This window comes from Bison bison, unplaced genomic scaffold, assembly GCF_000754665.1.
Source record: "Bison bison bison isolate TAMUID 2011002044 unplaced genomic scaffold, Bison_UMD1.0 scf7180017864452, whole genome shotgun sequence".
NCBI lineage: Eukaryota > Metazoa > Chordata > Mammalia > Artiodactyla > Bovidae > Bison > Bison bison.
The window spans coordinates 5,497,926-5,516,144 of record NW_011495014.1 but is presented as its reverse complement, the minus strand read 5'-3'; the positions used below and the strand labels follow the sequence as shown (position 1 = coordinate 5,516,144).

Genomic DNA, 18,219 nt, shown 5'->3' with positions numbered 1-18,219 from the left:
GACATTTCATTAGAAGGTTATTCATTTAAAAATCAACGTTTCAACCATATCAAGCTGTAACCTTTCTTGAAATGTAAATGAATGGTTTAAATGAGAAGATTAATAAAGAAGGGATGTTCCAATTCCAAGCGTGGCATGCTATGTATTTTTAAATTTGTCTATGCCAGATGCTGTCAGTCAGAACAAAAAACTGTCCAAGCAGACAATCTGTGCGTCTGAATGTTGATCATGTTGGAAAGTACAGGGGGGAGGGGGGGGAGTGTGTCAAGGATTCATGGTCCTTCATCTTTGCAGTAGAGCAAACACGTCTCTCAGTATAGCGACAGACAGCTGCTTCCACTTTCTAATGTGCCCTAACTTAGATCACTGAAAGAATTGTCAGCACTCAGAGAAACACACAAAGATAACACAGCCAGCTGCCATGGAGGGGAAAACAGCACAGCTCAGAAGAAATGGGATTTGTTCCATTTGCATGATGCAGCCTCCCCTGGGCCCCTTTCTTTCAAATCCAAAGCACAAAAGACAACACTTAACATATTTGCTTAAAGATGACAACCTCATGTTGATTTCATTTGGATGTAACAGTGTCAGGATTACAGATATAAGAATATATTATATCTGTAACAGAGACTGACAAATGTACCCATCAGTGGAGCTGTCTGATTCATCTGCTTATACAGCCATTTTACCATCCCAAGGGTGCCATCTAAGTAGTAACTTTAGAAGACTGAAGGTCTAATTTTATTACACCACATTTCAACCTACTAAACAATATTATTTCTAAAATAGATCATTTTTATTGGAAGTCTCCCTGATGAAAAATCCAGTAGACACCAGAGAATTTATGAACTGTATGGGTCCTTTGAACTCAATATACTGCCCATTTTAAACAACTTTTCTTGCTGTATGGCAAAACCCCAGTATCGAGTAAGTGAAAGGTAGAGAGAATATGTATGTTTTGAATGTCTAAGTACATTGATAAACAGGTTTTATAGATGGAGAAAGGGAGAGAGAAAGAGACTGATTGATTATATGGACACCTATAAAACAAGTATTACCTGGTCCATTTGAATAAATTCTTTGTAACCACTTGCTTATGTCTACTCCATTACATGTCCTCCCTCAATATAGCATGCATACTTCAACAGCAACTATATGAATAATCATTGCCCGTCAGTATCTTTTGGACATATACTCAATCTGATTCCCAGTATTCTTTAGGCAAAGGATAAGACCAGAGAATGATTTAAAGCCCAAATGGCTAGCCTCTAGTCATTATAATATGTATAGGTGAGGAAAAAAACACGATTCTGATCTGAAGCCTACATACTTTTATAAATCTTTATTCTCTATGGCTTTATGGATTCTGACTTTTTTAAGCAAACCAAAAGATATAGGTCAATGTGACTGAACTGATTTATCTGCATATGCATTGCTTCGATTCACTTGATTGGAATTATGAGGGCAAGAATGGAGACACGAGGTACAGGTAGAGAGGAAACCACCATTCTCTTCACACAGTGCAGTACACACACACACACACACACACACACACCCCCAAATGCCTGGGCCACATTCAACCCCACAGCCCACCCAACTGACTTCCCATAATAAATGCTGGCTCCCTATGCTCCTGCTTTGTCCAAAGGAACGCTCTACTTCATGTTGCTATTTACTGGCAACAGTATAATTCACTCATTTGGTCTTGTTTTACAAAATAGAGTTAACTGCTCTATGTGAAGTTTCTGCACAGCAGATGGTTACCAATCATTATTTTCCATTTGTTTAGTTTCTAGTAAGAACAAGAGAAACTGTGGAGTAGTAATGCAAAGAAAACTAGCAGCCTGCATGATAACTCAACCAGTGCCAGAAGACACATTAAAAAAAAAAAAATTACTTTTATCACACAGTAGATCGAGGCTGAATATAATTCTGAGGGATGGGGAGACGTTATTCCCACCACCTCCATCTGTAAAGGAAAATGCCATTTAATAATTTATTTCTTAGTATAAAATCCTCTAAGAATTAGCCTATTTTTTTAAGTGATCAAAGTTTCTAGAAGCAACTTATTATAACCATTAATGTTTGTCACCACCTACGCTGAAATCACTTTCTGTACCTCTAAGTGGCCCAGTTGTCCAACAGAAAATGGGAAGTAGGAGCCATTTGTGGACAAGTGCACATGCACAGAAAATTAAGCTGTAAATATCTGGGCCGAGTTATTACTGGAATCTGGAAACATCTGGGGCTACAGAACAAGCCAAGCCCCATCTCCACAATGTCCAGGTAATTGCTTAAATGATTTATACCTTACTGTTTCTATTAAAAACGTCTTTAAAGAGAAACATTTGTAGGCTCGGTTCTGCAATAAAAACTGGTATCTGATTTCACTTGTACAAAATCTTGTGAAAGATGCTACATTTCTTCAAGGACACGTGCATGATGAGACTAAACCCTGGACAAAGAGGGGAGTGCTAAAAGAAGGTGTGGCCAGTTATTCAAGGAAACAATCGTATCAGGCGAGCAAATTTTAACTGGCTTATCTGTGACTAGTCTTTATTCTAATGCAAAGAATCTATTTTAAAAATTCTTTTCATGCATGTCTGACAAATATATCCAAGTCAATTTAGGGTGAACTATATACTTTAATATCCAATTTCAACTAATTCAGTTTTAATTAATTCCTCATAAATCTTATTTACTGAATATCATGCCAGAATTGATCACCTAAGGGACAAGTAAGTACCACCTCTCAGATAGACCTGGGCCACTTAGTTAAGAATTTGGAGAGATTTAAATTGGCTCACTTAGATGGTATCTGTATGGCGCTACTAACTGGCCCATTCAGAATGAAAGAGCTATCAATGCTGTCAACTCTTTCATAGGTTTCTCTTCCGAATACTCATACATACACAGGCACAGAGCTGTATTCACCTGAAATAATTTTATTTCTGATTTTAAGACAAGGGGACAATTACAGCTTCACATTCTTCAAGAATTGCCATGTGTAGATCTAACAAAAAATTCAATGATTAACAGCTGGCAGTTATGCTTATGAGGGCAAGAAAAAAAAAAAGAATAGCAACAAAAGAAACTATTGACCGTGACTTTTAACCATGGCTCATATTTAGTGATCATCAACATACACTACTACCGTCTCTGGGGAATCACCCTTTTTTTTCCTATGAGAAGACTAACGGAAACATGGCCGACATTTTAGATGTGAAGAATCTGCATGGGTATTTCTTATTTAGTTTAAAATCCCCCAACTTCCTGATTTTAATCAGGCAGAATTTTAAGCCTATGTCTTTTAAATCCTCCCTTGATTTAGTTTGGTTGTTGGCAAGCCACCATCATCAAGGTTTTATAATTCATAGTCGTTATTCTCAACCTTATGGATTTCAATTTATAGTTAAGCAATTTTAACTTGCTTGGAGATTACTGGTTTCCAGAAAAGCTAATTTAACTAAAGGAACTAAAAAGATTATTGCAGTCAAACTGCAAAAACACTCTTGCTACTTTTCACCTACTGTTTCACAATCTTTACTATTCTGCTTCTAATGTACTATATACTTCTTTACTATTGAAGCTCTTTGTTCAAGGTGCAGTTGTTTTCATGCAATTGACTAAACAACAGTTGTTCCCTGTGGCTCACTTAACAGTGTGTCTTTGTAATAATTCAGGTTCAACAATCAGCACTGGAGATATTTTCTCTTACATGGAGTGTATGAGATCAACCTAGATTTCAATATTAAGTGGTAAGATAGCATCTAGAACTTTTCAGATTTGAAGAGTCCATATTAGAAGAAAACCAGTGAGCTTTCACTAAAGGTTATAGGTTTCCTTAGTAAAACTGTGTTTTTAGAAGAATGACAATAGAGCCTTTGTTTTTTCTGAGTTCTTTCATGCAGCAATGTGAACAGGTACTTTTCTCTGGTACATCTATCTTTAGGTTCAAATACACAAATATAAAAGAGAGACTTTGTAAGATACTGTTGACTAACACATTACAATTTCAACATTTGCTCAAATTGGATTTCCCTTAGAAAATTTTGTAATGCTATATGTTGTAACATTAGTGACAGGTTTAAGAAATAAACTGACCCTTCCACAAATACACAAACTGAGCGGTAATACATTTGAACCACTAGAAGACAGGGTCACTGGGGTAACTCCAGCTAAATTGTTTGCGGCCCAGTATTTAGTACAAAATAAATGACTAGCATCCGACACTAAATATGAAACAAAAGTATGTCAATTAAAGTGTTAATCAAAGGCATTTACAAACTACAGCATCAGTGAAAGTTATCATATTAATTATAAATCAGCTAGTTTGCATTTCATATCTTAGCACCCTAAATACCATCATGTTCCCAAGGAAATCTGTTTTGAGTACTGCCAGGCACATATCTGCACAATGCCTATTTATCTGAGAAAGGACAAAATAGAAAGAAAGGCCTTAGGAGGTGCTGATTTCCCATGTTCAACCAAAGGCTGACTAACCAAGTGCCAATCAACCCTATGTTGGCAAGAAGTTGATTTGGAAGTCCCCGTGCCTAATACTTTATGATTCGATACCCTCAAATTTTTCTGACTACAAACACAAAAGCAAAAATATTTAAATATGTAAAGCATATTTGAAAAGCATATGTGATTTGAAGTCATGGTTGCAGATTTTTATTACATATCATTATAATGTTCTGTTTTTATAAAATAGCTTTAATGCTCTCGTATCCAGAGATATGAAAACAGAACAAATGACTATAAGCTCTTTTTTGGGTATATAATTATAAAACTATTTTTCAGAATTATAAGATTATAAAGTCTTTAGTGATTATAGAATACAGAAATTTCAGTTTTAATGAAATACACAATTTTAATAGATCTGTTTTTAAGTACTTTAAAAGGCCTCTTCCAATTTTTTCAAGTCAGATTAATAAAAGGTGAACCAAGTAACAGTTGTTATCGATTCACTTCACCAAACATTTATTGAGCATCTATTATAGGTCCTACACTGTACACACATGTTGAGGAGATGAAAAAAATGAATTAATGTGTTCTGCTCTCAAGGAGTTTACAATTTCATAATCAACAAATAACAAATGCACAGCAAGCTACAGAGGAAGAAACATGGCAAACGACTGAAAGGAGATTTTTTTTTTTTTTAAGTGCTTAGAGCATATAAAGCAGATGTCAAATGGATCCTGATTAGGGTGGCTCAAGAAGTTTTCATAGGTGATGCAACATTTGAGCTAGATGTCAAAGTCCTGGTAGGTTTTCAACTGGTGGAGGAGAAGAACATTCCAGGGAGTAAAAAGAAGATAAACAAAGATTAGTTAGGGATAAATAGAGAAAAGATGGAGTTGCTTCCAGTTTGATAAACATTCAACTTTCATACAGATCTATAATTTTGACATATTTTTTAAGAGATGTGAAGCCCCTCACTTCATTGGTGCTTAAGTTAATCTTCTTGTTAGTCTATTTATATATCTTACAGGAAAAAAGCACTGGCTAACTAACACTCATCAACTTAGAACTGCTGACACATTTGCTTGTAACCAATTAGTAAGCATATTTAATGAATGGTTTCCATCCCTCCTAAAGGGCTTAACAAAGTGATAAATGGTCCTTGAACTTCCTTCATTATTTCCAAGGCAATATCTAGAGTTCCTTAAACAGAAACAAAAAATCTTTTCATTCTGCTTCTGGTGGGCCACCAATAAGATTCAAGTGACTCAAACTTACTAGTCGATGATCAAGCATCGTGGATTAAATGGAACTGAAAAAAAATCTTGAGTCATTGGATCAACTTTCCTTTTAAATCATCAGTAACTGAGACTCAGAGAGGTTGAAGGACTTACCCAAGGTACAATAGGCTGTAGGTATCTGCTGATGTCATCATTTTCACTTTTCAGAGGTACTCTTATAATGTTCTTATGATTCTTCATAGACTGTTGCTGAACTTTAGTCAGAGAGTGAACTACCTCTAGTATGAATCAGTACATTCATTCTAAGTAGATCTATTTTTATGACTTCAAACTGGGAAAAATGAAATTTTTAAAATTAAAACTTAAAACAAGAAGTTTAAGAGCTCATGCAATATATAAATATTTGGTTCAGAGAAGTGATTCTCAATCCTAACTTTACACTAGAATCACTGGGGTAGAGAAAGAAAAAGAAATTGGTCATCCCTCTGACTTCCCATTTAACTGGTCTGAGATGGAGCTTTGGCAAGTTTTGTTTGTTTTGTTTTTGGTCATTAAGGTACAGCTAGTATTTACAGGGTAGATATAAAACTTATCCTTAAACTTTACTAACATCAATTTAAATCATAGCTATCTACACTTTAATGATTTGAACTCCTATAGTGAAAATAAATGCATTATTTCCCAAAAGAAGACAAAAAAGATACATTCTAACCCTCAGTAGATTTTCTTCTGTAACTTCATTTGAGGTATAACCTAATTGAGTATGTGAAGGAGAAAAAGGAACCTAAGAGTGATATGAATCATCTTTAAAGGCATGTGTACTTTTTATACTTTTTTCAAATTAAAAGAAAGAAAAGGGAGGACAATTCTTTTAATTTGGGTGATTATAAATCATGTATATGCAAGATTTGGTACAGAACCTGCCATTTTAAAAAAGGAGAATATAATTTGTTTAGATTATAATATTGTGTGGTAATTAATGTGCTGCTGCTGCTGCTGCTGCGAAGTCGCTTCAGTCGTGTCCGACTCTGTGCGACCCCATAGATGGCAGCCCACCAGGCTCCCCAGTCCCTGGGATTCTCCAGGCAACAACACGGGAGTGGGTTGCCATTTTCTTCTCCAATGCATGAAAGTGAAAAGTGAAAAGTGAAGTCACTCAGTCGTGTCCGACTCTTAGCGACCCCATGGACTGTAGCCCACCAGGCTCCTCCGTCCATGGGATTTTCCAGGCAAGACTACTGGAGTGGGTTGCCATTGCCTTCTCCTAATTCTTAATAAATAATGCTTTCTCAGATAATTATATCAGATTTTTTTTTTTTTTGGCAATATCACTTTTAGCAACAGCCACATGAAAACAGTCCTTATCCTTAGCTTCCTTAACAATTTCCTTAATTTCTTTTGCCTTTAGCTATTTCCTCATTTCTAAAAACCGTCTTTTACTCTTCGTCCATATCAAAAAATGCTTCCACACTTTACTCCTAGTACACTGCCCAATACCTTCTTAATTATTTCAAGCTACCTCCTCATGATCTAAATATCATATTCCAGTGGCTCAAGTGAAATATGATTTTCCAGATGATCAGGTAATAAATAGTCCTACAGAGCAATACTTAAAAAAAAGAGAGAGAGAGACAGAGAAAAGGCTTCAGCCTTTCAAAACACAGGTATGGGTAAGAATGAATTCCAGGAGCAGGAGGATGGATGAGATAGTAAGGTTTCTGTTGAGTTTGCAAAGAGCAAAACAGAAAATCCAATCCTTACTGGCCCCAAGCACAAGGACACCTGCAAAACTGGCTATTAGAATCTATAGAAAAATATTTTTAAAATATGAATTTAGGTACACATGTGCATTACAACTGTATATCATCAATACCTCCTAGATTGTAGTTAGTAGTAATGGCATTTTGATATTGTAGATTTCAAGGAAATAGAATTATATTAGGGTAAAACGGGGGATTTTTGCTCATCATTATAAACAAACCTGTATCACAGGTTGTACTATTCTCATTGGGTATTTTTTAAAAATAAACAATACAGAATAGTTTCCTGTAAGGTCTTTTTACTTTGATGCTACAACAACATAAAACAAGACACAAATCAAAAACAAACACACAAACAAGCAATAATGCATTGTATGTACTCATTATTAAAAGAATATAGCATAGCAAAGAACTTCTAATATTAGATTCTTTTCCTAATAATTTTATTTCTTAAATATTGTTGATAGACATTTCACCCATAGTAGGAAAAAAAAACAAAAACAAAAAATGAACAAAAGCATAAAACAAAGTAAAAACAAACAAAAATCCCTAAATCTCAAAAGGGATTTGCATATAGGTAGATTTTTCTTTCTTTCTAGAAAGACACTACTCAGTAAATATCTATTTCTGAATAACATTTAGTCCTACTATCTTGCAATCCATAAGTAAATTAGTTGATTAGTATTCATAGAATTACATAAAACATATTTTTCTAATTAGGGAATACATCATATTCTTAGTACATTTAAAATCTTCCCATAGAAAGAAAAAGCACTGTTCACGCAGGCATACAAAATTCCTTCTTCTAATTTGTCAGACAAGGACTCAGGCCATGTGGGGATGATCCCTGTGCCTACCTGTGGGTCATATTAGTGTTCCCCTCAAAAATGTTGCCTAATTGTCTGAGTAATTCAAGTGAAAATCTCTCTGTAAGAACTTTATACCAATACTATAAGAGCAGGATACCACAGCAAAGGGGTGTGGGGGATTAGATCCACATCTTTTATAAGTTGGGCCTAAAATTGACTCCAGATTTGTGACTCATGAACGGAAAGTCAGTTTTAATACAGATGTGCTCTAAAAAGTAAAAATGGCTATTATTCTTAACAAGTTACATATTGAGTATTATTCTTTAAAAATGACTCATAAAATATCTTTTTAAGTACTTAAAGTCATGATTATGTTCTACTCTTTTACCTCTGCTTGAATGTAATTTTTCATTTTCCAGGAAAGGATACATTTTCCAACTAACCCCGTTAACCTAATTACTCATAAAGAAATACCAAAAGCATTTCCCTGACATCAGTACCTTCACAAAGAAATGGATCTGCACACATGCACAAGAGCATCTTCCATTTAGATAATCAAAACTGTAATTTTTACTGAAAAGATTCTTTTAGATTCATGTAATTTCTGGTAGCAAAATTTATCACAAGCACTCAAAGTGTGCAAATAGGAAGGCTGTCCTATCCATATACTTATTTCTTCATATATTTAAATTCAAAAGTATTACTTGTTAAGCTTTAAAGACTAATAGGACTCTGTTTATTTAATGGCATTTGTCTGATCTTAAATGGGTATTGTAATGAAAATGCCTTCAATATTAAGGGAACATTTTATCCTACTCAGAATAATTATCTTGTAAAATTAAAATCAGTGAATCATACCTAATTAAGATTTATAATTTAGCATCATTCAGGTATATGATCTAAGAGAAAGAGTTTATAATCTTAACTTCAATTTGAAATGGAAAGGAAGAAGTGACTAGAAAGGAAATAAACAGCTATTTTTGTCATAAGAATGCACTAAAATTGTCACATATTTACCCAGATTCCTAGTTTAATCTATTTTAAAGCTAAACATTTAATATGAAAACATAATATACTAAAGGATAGGACCAAGGTGGGAAAAGAAGGTTCCCAAATTAAATTATACTACAGATTTTGTAGATAGGTTTTTCAACACAGAATATATGCATTCTGACTCACTACCTATTTAAAAAATTCAGGTTTACAATGCCTCTAATGCAAAAGATTCCTAAACTGTGGGGTGACTTTATAATTAAATGGGACACTGTTGTAAGAGCTATTTCCAAGCCTCTTCCCATTAAAGTACATGTCAACTGAGAGAGGATGCCTTGTTATTACACAGGGCAAAGATTTTTCCTTCTAGAAGGTCTCACATATAGTATTTCTCTACACCAAGTCTAACAAGGCATTCAAAATAAGTTCAGTTTTTTTCTTTCTTCAGAAATACCCTTAGAGCCCTCCTCCCCAACCCACCACCAGTCTTGGATTACATAAAAGAATAGTTACTTTTCTGAGCTCTTTGATATTTTTCTTCCTGGCAGAGGCATCTGATGTGGGAAATATCTTTTGAAAATAAATGGTGCAACTTCAAGTGCACTCAGATCCATTGCTTGCTGGACATTCCATCGTATCTGAAAAAGCCGGTTGACTTCAAAATTTAGTTTTAGGGATCTCGATATGAGGCTTGATCTCATTGAGAAGTATCTTTGGAAGCAACAATATAAACGTTTAATCTACCCATCAATTTAAGACTGTTCAAACCAATGGGGAAAGGAGTCAAAGATGGTGACTACATTTTTCAGGGGGAAGGGGATTGCTCCTGTTTAAGTTCAGAAATGAAGTTTACCATTTCAATATAACATCCTGCAAAGTTAATATCACTGCATGAAAGAGTTACTTTTCATCTTTAACACAGCTCTAACACATGTCACCACATGTTTATACAGCTACAATACCACTTCCTAATGTCAAAACATCAATATTGCTGCTACTATAACAAGGTAATTATTTTTTATGTTTGCCCCTTTTCCCTTACTTAATAAGCTGTGCTTTTATTTCTCAATGGTCAGAATTTTCTATATTTTTAGATAATTTAGAATCTACATTAAAAATACTTATTTCACTTGTGCTTGAAACTTGGGTGGGGTTGCAGTGGTACAAAGCAACGGAGAAACTCACAGGCTCTTATTTTAAATCTTACTGAAATCCTCCCACCCTAAACATTCCGTGCCTGGGGAATACATATTTTAGTGTGTACCTGTCTGCAGACAATTACAAAACAGGACTGCTTTTAAGAATATCTGCACAAAAATTCCAGTAATATATGGGAACGCAAAAGGCAACATGAGATAAGGGCAAATATTTCAGTCACTGTTTCATGTGTAGAAAGAGCAGAAGATACCTAGTGGTCCAGTTTCCCATCAAGGCTCTTAACGACCACCAGCATGTAGGCAGGGGCACGTGGAATCACTGTGGACTGGTCAGTCGCCAGGAAGGAAACCCAGTGACTTCCACAAAGTTCGTGGGTAATGAAGGCAGGGCCTGCTTCATTGACCTGTGATCTGGGTAGGCCCAGAGGTTCCCCACACAGAAGGGCTCTGCACTTGGTTTAATGTTCTGCTGTTGCTGTCTTGAATTCTTAATAATTTTTGAACAAGGTGCCCCCCATTTCAATTTTGTACCAAGCCAAGAAATCATGTAGCCAGCCCGAGGTGAAGGTGACAATATATGTTGACGGTAAGGATAATAAATCAGAAGAATTGCAAAAAGTTTACAGCAACACCTAGAAACCCCCGACTTTACATTATACTGCTTTAAAATTATTATTTTGAATGTTACTGTTTCCATGAATAACATTTCCTAAATCCAAAGCATGAAAGGAGAGGTCACTCATTCTCAGATGAGTTTACTGTCCTAAGTATATGGCATTTAAGCAATTGTTAGTTGTTTAAAAGGCATAAAATTGACATGAGGTAAATATTAGATGGGGGGGAACAAACATCAGATTTTTGGTGGATAAAGTAAAATTCAGTTTCTGCTTTCCTGCCAGCAATATATTCACAAGTTGAATATATAAACTGCCAGCAGACATATAAGTTCATAAGCAAGGAACTGAGTAAAAGATATTCTCAACAATAAGATATTGGGGAAAATAAAACATTTTATAAGTATTTTACATGATGTATTCTACGATAAGAAAATACATTCTGTAAGTTATGCACCACTAGTAACTCACATGAAAATAAGAACACAATCCTAACAGGAAGCAAACTTTCCTATCTTACCTAAAAAAATACTTTCTAAAAAAGATTTCCTAACATAAAATTTACAAATACTTAAGCCAGGTTGCAGGGTAAAAAAAGTTTATACTTGGGTCTTCATATAATAAATCACGCATTTCTACTTTCAAGATGTATCAGTTTCAAAAATGACTGGAAGCAGTAATGCTGTAAATGCTTTGTGAAAGTCACAGTAGCTCAAATACAAGCAAACTCATCCATTTATGCATATATTCCACACAAATACATCTGCATTAAAATTCTCCTTTGAATTCACTGCTTCTAATGTACTCTGAAACCACAGCCCACCATATGCAATGTGAAGCATAGTGTCAATATATTCGAATAACAAGACAACAAGAAGATTTGCGGCATAAAGTACATAAACGTTATTAACAGAAAGAGCCATATGATATCTCACACTAGGATGGTTTCTGGTCACCTATCTCTTCTGCCGGCTCAGTCTCTACACTAAGATTGTCGTCAACAGGTACGGCACTCGCATGTGTGCGGAGCTGAGGCAGAGCTCCTGAGTGGGCATCTGTGTTGCTGCCCTGAGGAAACTTTGCATACCCAACCTGCTTTTGATTTGCTTCAGACTTATCAGTACAATTTATTTTTACCGTATTCTTACCTACCTTTTATTTCCACTATCTGCATTTCTTGTAGTAAGTACCCCTCAAGTACAACTGCCATTTAAATGATAACATCAAAAATATCAAAAGGTTCAGTAATCAGCAATCATGTCAAAGCATCTAGGCTTGAAATTTCTACCGTAATTTAAATGAGAAACTTGATAAAAATTCAAATTTAGGGGAAAAATTTGAAGAAAATGACAAAACCCAACTAGAAAAGCACTTTCTAAACAGGCATTTATTGACAGTCTTTCTACAAGTCTTTCATTTTTAGTAAGATTTTTTGAAATTAGCTGTAATCTGGTGTGTGTATGTGAAAGAGAAAGAGTTAATTTAAAGGTGGGATAATTTTTGGTCTTGAAGTCTTCCAAGTAGCACCCCAAAATAATTTCTAAATTTAATTGATTTTAATAAAACAGTAACTTTTATATATCTCCAAAGAAGCAATTATATTAAGTTTTTTCATTGAAAGAAAACAATTACATTGTTTTCTATGCCATTTGTTTAGTCTAGTTTATCAGTGGCCAAAGATAAAAAAGCAGATATGCTGATCAATCATATCTTATCAATCAGTACTATAGGTCAGTATTTCACACAAACCTCTGCAGAACAATTTCTCCCCATAAAAAATTTACAAATCAATTTAAATTCCTGGTAATTAAAATCATTAGTTCTACAAAAATAAATATACTTTACAAAAGAAGTATATGAAATTTGTACTCAAGAATATCACAGGCAAAACAGCATACATTTTTAGCAAACTGAGGTTCTAGGAACAAATTAGAAAGTACAAAACATAAAAGCCTGCAATTGTTTCAAATACACCTAGCAATTCTGCTGATTTTGGACCATTAAAACTGATTACTTAATTAGGCAAGCATTCAAGACATCCAAACACTCACAGGCAAAAACAGCATAGCCGTCTTTCACCTTGAGATGAAAATTCTGAAAAATGTTGCAGACACTTAAAACTTTCAGAATCTGTCCCCATGCATAAACTAAGCAAAACATTAAATCCTAAAATGTGACATTGCAAGACTCAGGCAAAAAATAATGTACTTATAATTATATTACTGATCTATTTTTCAGGCAGCTAATATTTTAAACTTAGAAACATCAAGTTATAATACAGACTGTCTCTAGATTCCTGGAAGTACTGTCCCCTTGCTACCCCCGGTCATACTCTTATACTAACTAAAAGTAATTAACAAAAATTTTGCTCTCTTGTATGCCTATCAGAAGTACCTGCCTCCAAAGTTCCTGCCTAATATGAATAAAAACAACAAAAAAGATGTTCTATGTATGGGGAAAAAAGCACTGGGAAACTCAGTCACAGTAGTCTTTAACAGAACTGCGGAAAAAAACCTCTATGTTTTCACTCAGAAGGTAGCAGAGACATTTTTAAGAATTTCCCTGATTCAGCGCAGTCAGGAAAAAGAAAAATATTCTGTTTTCAAAAGATGGTTCCTGAAATAATTCTCAAGAGCCCCTGTAAACTGTCTTTTTAGGAGAAGAAAAAAGCAAGTCAACTCACACGTACAGCTTCCAAACAGAAGTCTTACCCTCTTCCAGGAAAACAACAATGAGATTTTTATTACCCTGCTATGATTCTTTCATTTCAGACATGATTAATTAGCAAGTATTACACTTCCCCAAACTCCTACCACAATCTAGTTGTTGATAGACCCATATGAAATAGCAAATAGCCACCAGCAGTAAAAGACAAGTATCCAAAAGTCTATTCCAAAGAAGGAACACTTCCATCATTACCTCCAAATATGAAACAGGCTGCTTTTAACAGCTTTCACTAAAAAAAAAAAATTTTTTTGAAAGTTGGTCATTTTTTCAATAATACCATTTAAAATTCAAATAATGCATGCAACATATTCAGTATTCAAAGATACATGGCATATTTAATCTGTTACCTACCTATATTTTTAACTTAAGCTGAAATTATGAAAGACTTGTGAGTCCCTGCAATTTATATTGCCAATGATCCACATGCACAATTAATAAACAATAAAGATGATATGAGCAAGCATGTTTTGGGAAATGATTTTAATAGAAAAAACTTGTTTCTTTCTCCACTAAAAGCTAGTATGTCACACATGAAATGAAGATGGGAAACAGAAACAAGGACTAAAAGAGAAGATGAAGGGAAGAGAGCCACTCTAAAACCTGAATGCATGAAAACTCTAATTCTCTTCATATTGTTCCATAACACTTTCAAAATAATTTTCCCTTTAAAACAATCACTTTCAAAATGTCCATATGAACCAAGAAGCCAGCCAAAGCTGACTGTACTACAAATATGTACAATGGTCAATTTAAAAAGGCTGGGGTTTCCTCTTCAACCTTTTCAACTGTTACATCCAAAAAACTTACACATAGTACAATACTAATAAACAGATTTTGTTGGTTCCAGGAAACATTTTTTTTATCTATCCTGGTCAAAATATCCTTGCTTTTCTTCTGTTGTATTAAATTTAGGATCAAAAACATCAAAGCAGCTTCCACCTCGGACCTAACTTTTAGAGGATCAATGTGACAAGGCAGTCCCTGATAGATGTTTCTCTTGATAAACGACTTGTTCAAAAGAGACATTGTAGCTTTCATTTCCTGACCACAACACACTTTTAATTTGCAACAGCAGAGCTGCCAGAGTGTGAGCATTTGCCCACTTTCCAGCCTTTTAGGTTTGTAGCTCTGGCTCCTTTAGGCCACACATTTGAGACAAACAAAATCTAAAAATAATCAAAGTAAGAGAATTCCAAAATAGGAACCACTGATGCCCCTCTATACATATGCACAAGTGTCTACTTTATAGATTACATATAAACTTTTCCTCTGCAGAATTCTAGTATATGGTAACAAGCTTCCTGAATGAACATCTCTTGCGCAACATGCATTTAAACACACAGGGAAATAAATGATGTGACTATTATTTAATAGTAAGCAGAGACAGGGGGGGCAATTTATACATTTAAATCTGCTGTTAAATGTCATGAATTATATGACTGCCTACCCCAATGTGTTTTTTACATATTACTGTAATAATTATTATTACTACTACCCAGAAATCACATTTAAGTATCAATACGGTGAACAGTCAAACCATCCAATTTCTGCTCTCAGCACATTGTCCGAGCTCCGATTTAAAATTTATAAATGTAATATCCTCCTCATCACAGGCAGCAGCCCAATCTGCTCTGAATATATATTACAGCTTTAACATCACAGAGGGAAATCGCCCATCTGGCAATCCCATTCGCTCCAACAGCTCCGGGGGAAAAAAGCTGTGCTCTTTCCTCCTTAAAACATTTCTCAGGGCAAATTATGTGCATCTAAAATAAACAGTCTTCTTATTGATCGCTTCAAAGTCAACAAGTTCCAAATGCAAAATTCAATCAAATCCTTCCTATCATGTAAGAGCGGTGTGTGTTTAGCTCAACAGTCACCAGAGTCCAACCAGAAGTGCCTGTCGCGCATCGGCTCTTGTAGTCCCTTTCCTTGTATTCACATTTGTGTTATGAGAGAGCAGTAACCACGGCCACATTACAGACCCCTGGCAGCTTTGCCCCACTGGTTTTTCTTTATTTCATACTCTCCCTTTCCTTCTTTCTCTCTTTTCAGGGTGAATGCATGGTGGTGGGGGTATATGTAACAAAAACAAAAAGCAAAAAAATATTTTAAAGTGGACATATCCTTTGGTTATGCAAAATACTTTTTAACATCTTTTTGTTGTTTCCTTCTAGTCTTAATTGAATATCACAAAGTATACACACGGTCACAAGAGCTATTGAAAACCCCCTCTCACTCCATTTATCTGACTTTTTTTTTTGGTAAAGAGATTTCAAACAAAGTCAATTTCAGTGCCTGCTTATTTAATTCTGTCACAGGTTAAAAGTAAAAAGCGCTGACAGGCAGACAAGTGAATGGCAAGGAAAAAAATAAAAAATAAAACCCTACCACTGTTCTTTAAAAGGCAGTAAGGACTTTAAAGCAATCAAAATACATTTTTTAATTTTCATGTAAAAGATATCCCTTCACTCACTCACTCCCCCCCCAAAAACCACACTCAGAAGAACTGATTACTCTACAAAGTGCAATCATGGAGAGAGCAGAGTCAAATTGCATTAATAGATTGAGAAAAAAATTTTCATCCACTTCTGTGTGTGTACATATATATACTTTTTTTTTTTTTTCATTAGCAAGGAGTCTTTCCCCATACTCCCGCCCTCTCTCCTCTCCACCCAGCCCCCTCCCCAAAAAAACCCCATACTGAGTTTAACTAATTTACATACCATTTGACTTCAGCGGTTACATAGTGCATTACTAGTAACATGAAACTTTGGGATTACAGCTAAATCTGATAAAGGTGGACTCCAGTAATTTATTAATCAAAAACTGAAACATACAAACAAGTGATAGCAAAAGCAAACAAGCATTTTAACAAATTAAAATATACATATATATATATATATAAAGGAATTATATATCATGAACAGCTGCTTCCCAAGCAGACAAGCAGAGTCTCCAATGGTTTTATCATACTATTTAATTTGTCTTTCCTATTTAGATGCAAAGGAAGTAAATTCCAAAACTGACATACCATAAACACTGGTGCTACTGATCATTTCTTGCTGGCAGCACAAAAAGCTGAATTGGATTTCTCACAAGCAGGAATTCCAAAGGTTGCTTTTCATTAAAGTCACTTTTCCTCTCAGCTATCAAATGTCACTGCCTTGAAACGTGGGCCCTTTCGTCAGGTATTCATTTAACCTACATGCATATAATTAAGGGGGAAAGCAACATCAACAAAAAGGGGATCTCAGATCACAGGAGAAGAAAGAAAGGAAAAAAAGCACATGACCAGGAATGCAAGTCCATGTCAATTTCACTCACTCCCATTGAAACTAACAAGAGCTCCGGGGAGGACGGTAATAGGATCAGTGGATTGTATATACCATTAAATTATACATCTTTCTCTCCCGTTCCTTGCCAACAATACGCCCACCACGCTGTACCCCATCCAAGATGATGTGCTTACATTTTTCTGCAACCGATCTTCTGACATTTTCACGTTCCTCCAGTCACGAGATTGTAATTTAACCTTAACTTTTTGTGTGTGCAAGATTCTTATTTACACTTCTTATTTACTTAGAAGTTAGTTCCCGAAGAAAGTCTAGCCCCACCCTATGGCTCCGCTTTCTTATTTTTTATTTTTGAAGTAAAAAAGAGAGTAATAAGTAAGCCCAATATATCGGAAAACGAAATTCTTGCAATCGCGAACTCTTAATCCCACACTATTGTTACAATGATTAAGCAGCAAAAATATGCATTCTAATGTTTCAGGGCTACTTTGTACAGAGAAATTAGACAGCAGGTTGGCGTACAGAATAGAAACGAGTGCCAATTAAATTTAATGTTTAAGGCACAACTCGAAGATCTCTTTTCATTACGGTCTTGAATGTATTTATATTCTTTAAAAATTAAACAAACAACCACAAAAACAAATTTAAACAGATGGTAGAAAACTACGAAGCTCCTCTTACCTGAACTCGCGGAGCGAAAACCCGATAGCTTAGCGTAGCATCGATCCGATGTGTTTGCTGATGAATGGAAGCTAGGGTTAAGTGAAGGTGCCTATGATTTGAAATCATTCCAAGTTTTTGAAGGGAAGACGGACTGCAGCCTCTGCCATGTTGGAATTTCAAACCCAAAACAGCTGCTTGGAAGGAGCCAGCATGCCAGAGGCTGGGCGCAGGCGCAGAGCGCCGCCGAGCCAAATTCAAATCACTTTCACACTAAGAGCCAAAGATCAGTTTTCAAAGGAGAGAGGGAGAAAAGAGACGGAGGCTGCCGTGAGGGAGAGAAGACGGGAGGCAGTGGCGAGAGGCGGGCAGTGGAGAGAGACGGGCAGCGGGAGGACCGAGAGGGAGAGGGAGAGGCGCACGGAGCCCGCGGAGCTGGAGGGGGAGAAAGGGAGGCGGGAGGCGAGCGGAGAGCGAGCTAGAGACGCGCCAGAG

The 18,219-nt window shown here is 35.6% G+C and overlaps 1 protein-coding gene across 1 annotated transcript in view; it reads right to left on the bottom strand.

Annotated features, from left to right (window-relative positions):
- The window catches only part of FIGN (fidgetin), a 128,229-nt gene extending 110,147 nt beyond the window's left edge, over positions 1-18,082 (bottom strand). Inside the window, exons 1-2 of the mRNA XM_010858958.1 lie at positions 17,746-18,082; positions 16,803-16,972 (exon numbers count right to left, since the gene is read on the bottom strand). Of these exons, the coding sequence (XP_010857260.1) occupies positions 16,803-16,827 (25 nt within the window). The 5' untranslated portion in view covers positions 16,828-16,972; positions 17,746-18,082. The remainder of the gene's footprint in view (positions 1-16,802; positions 16,973-17,745) is intronic.
- Positions 18,083-18,219: the final 137 nt, after the last annotated feature.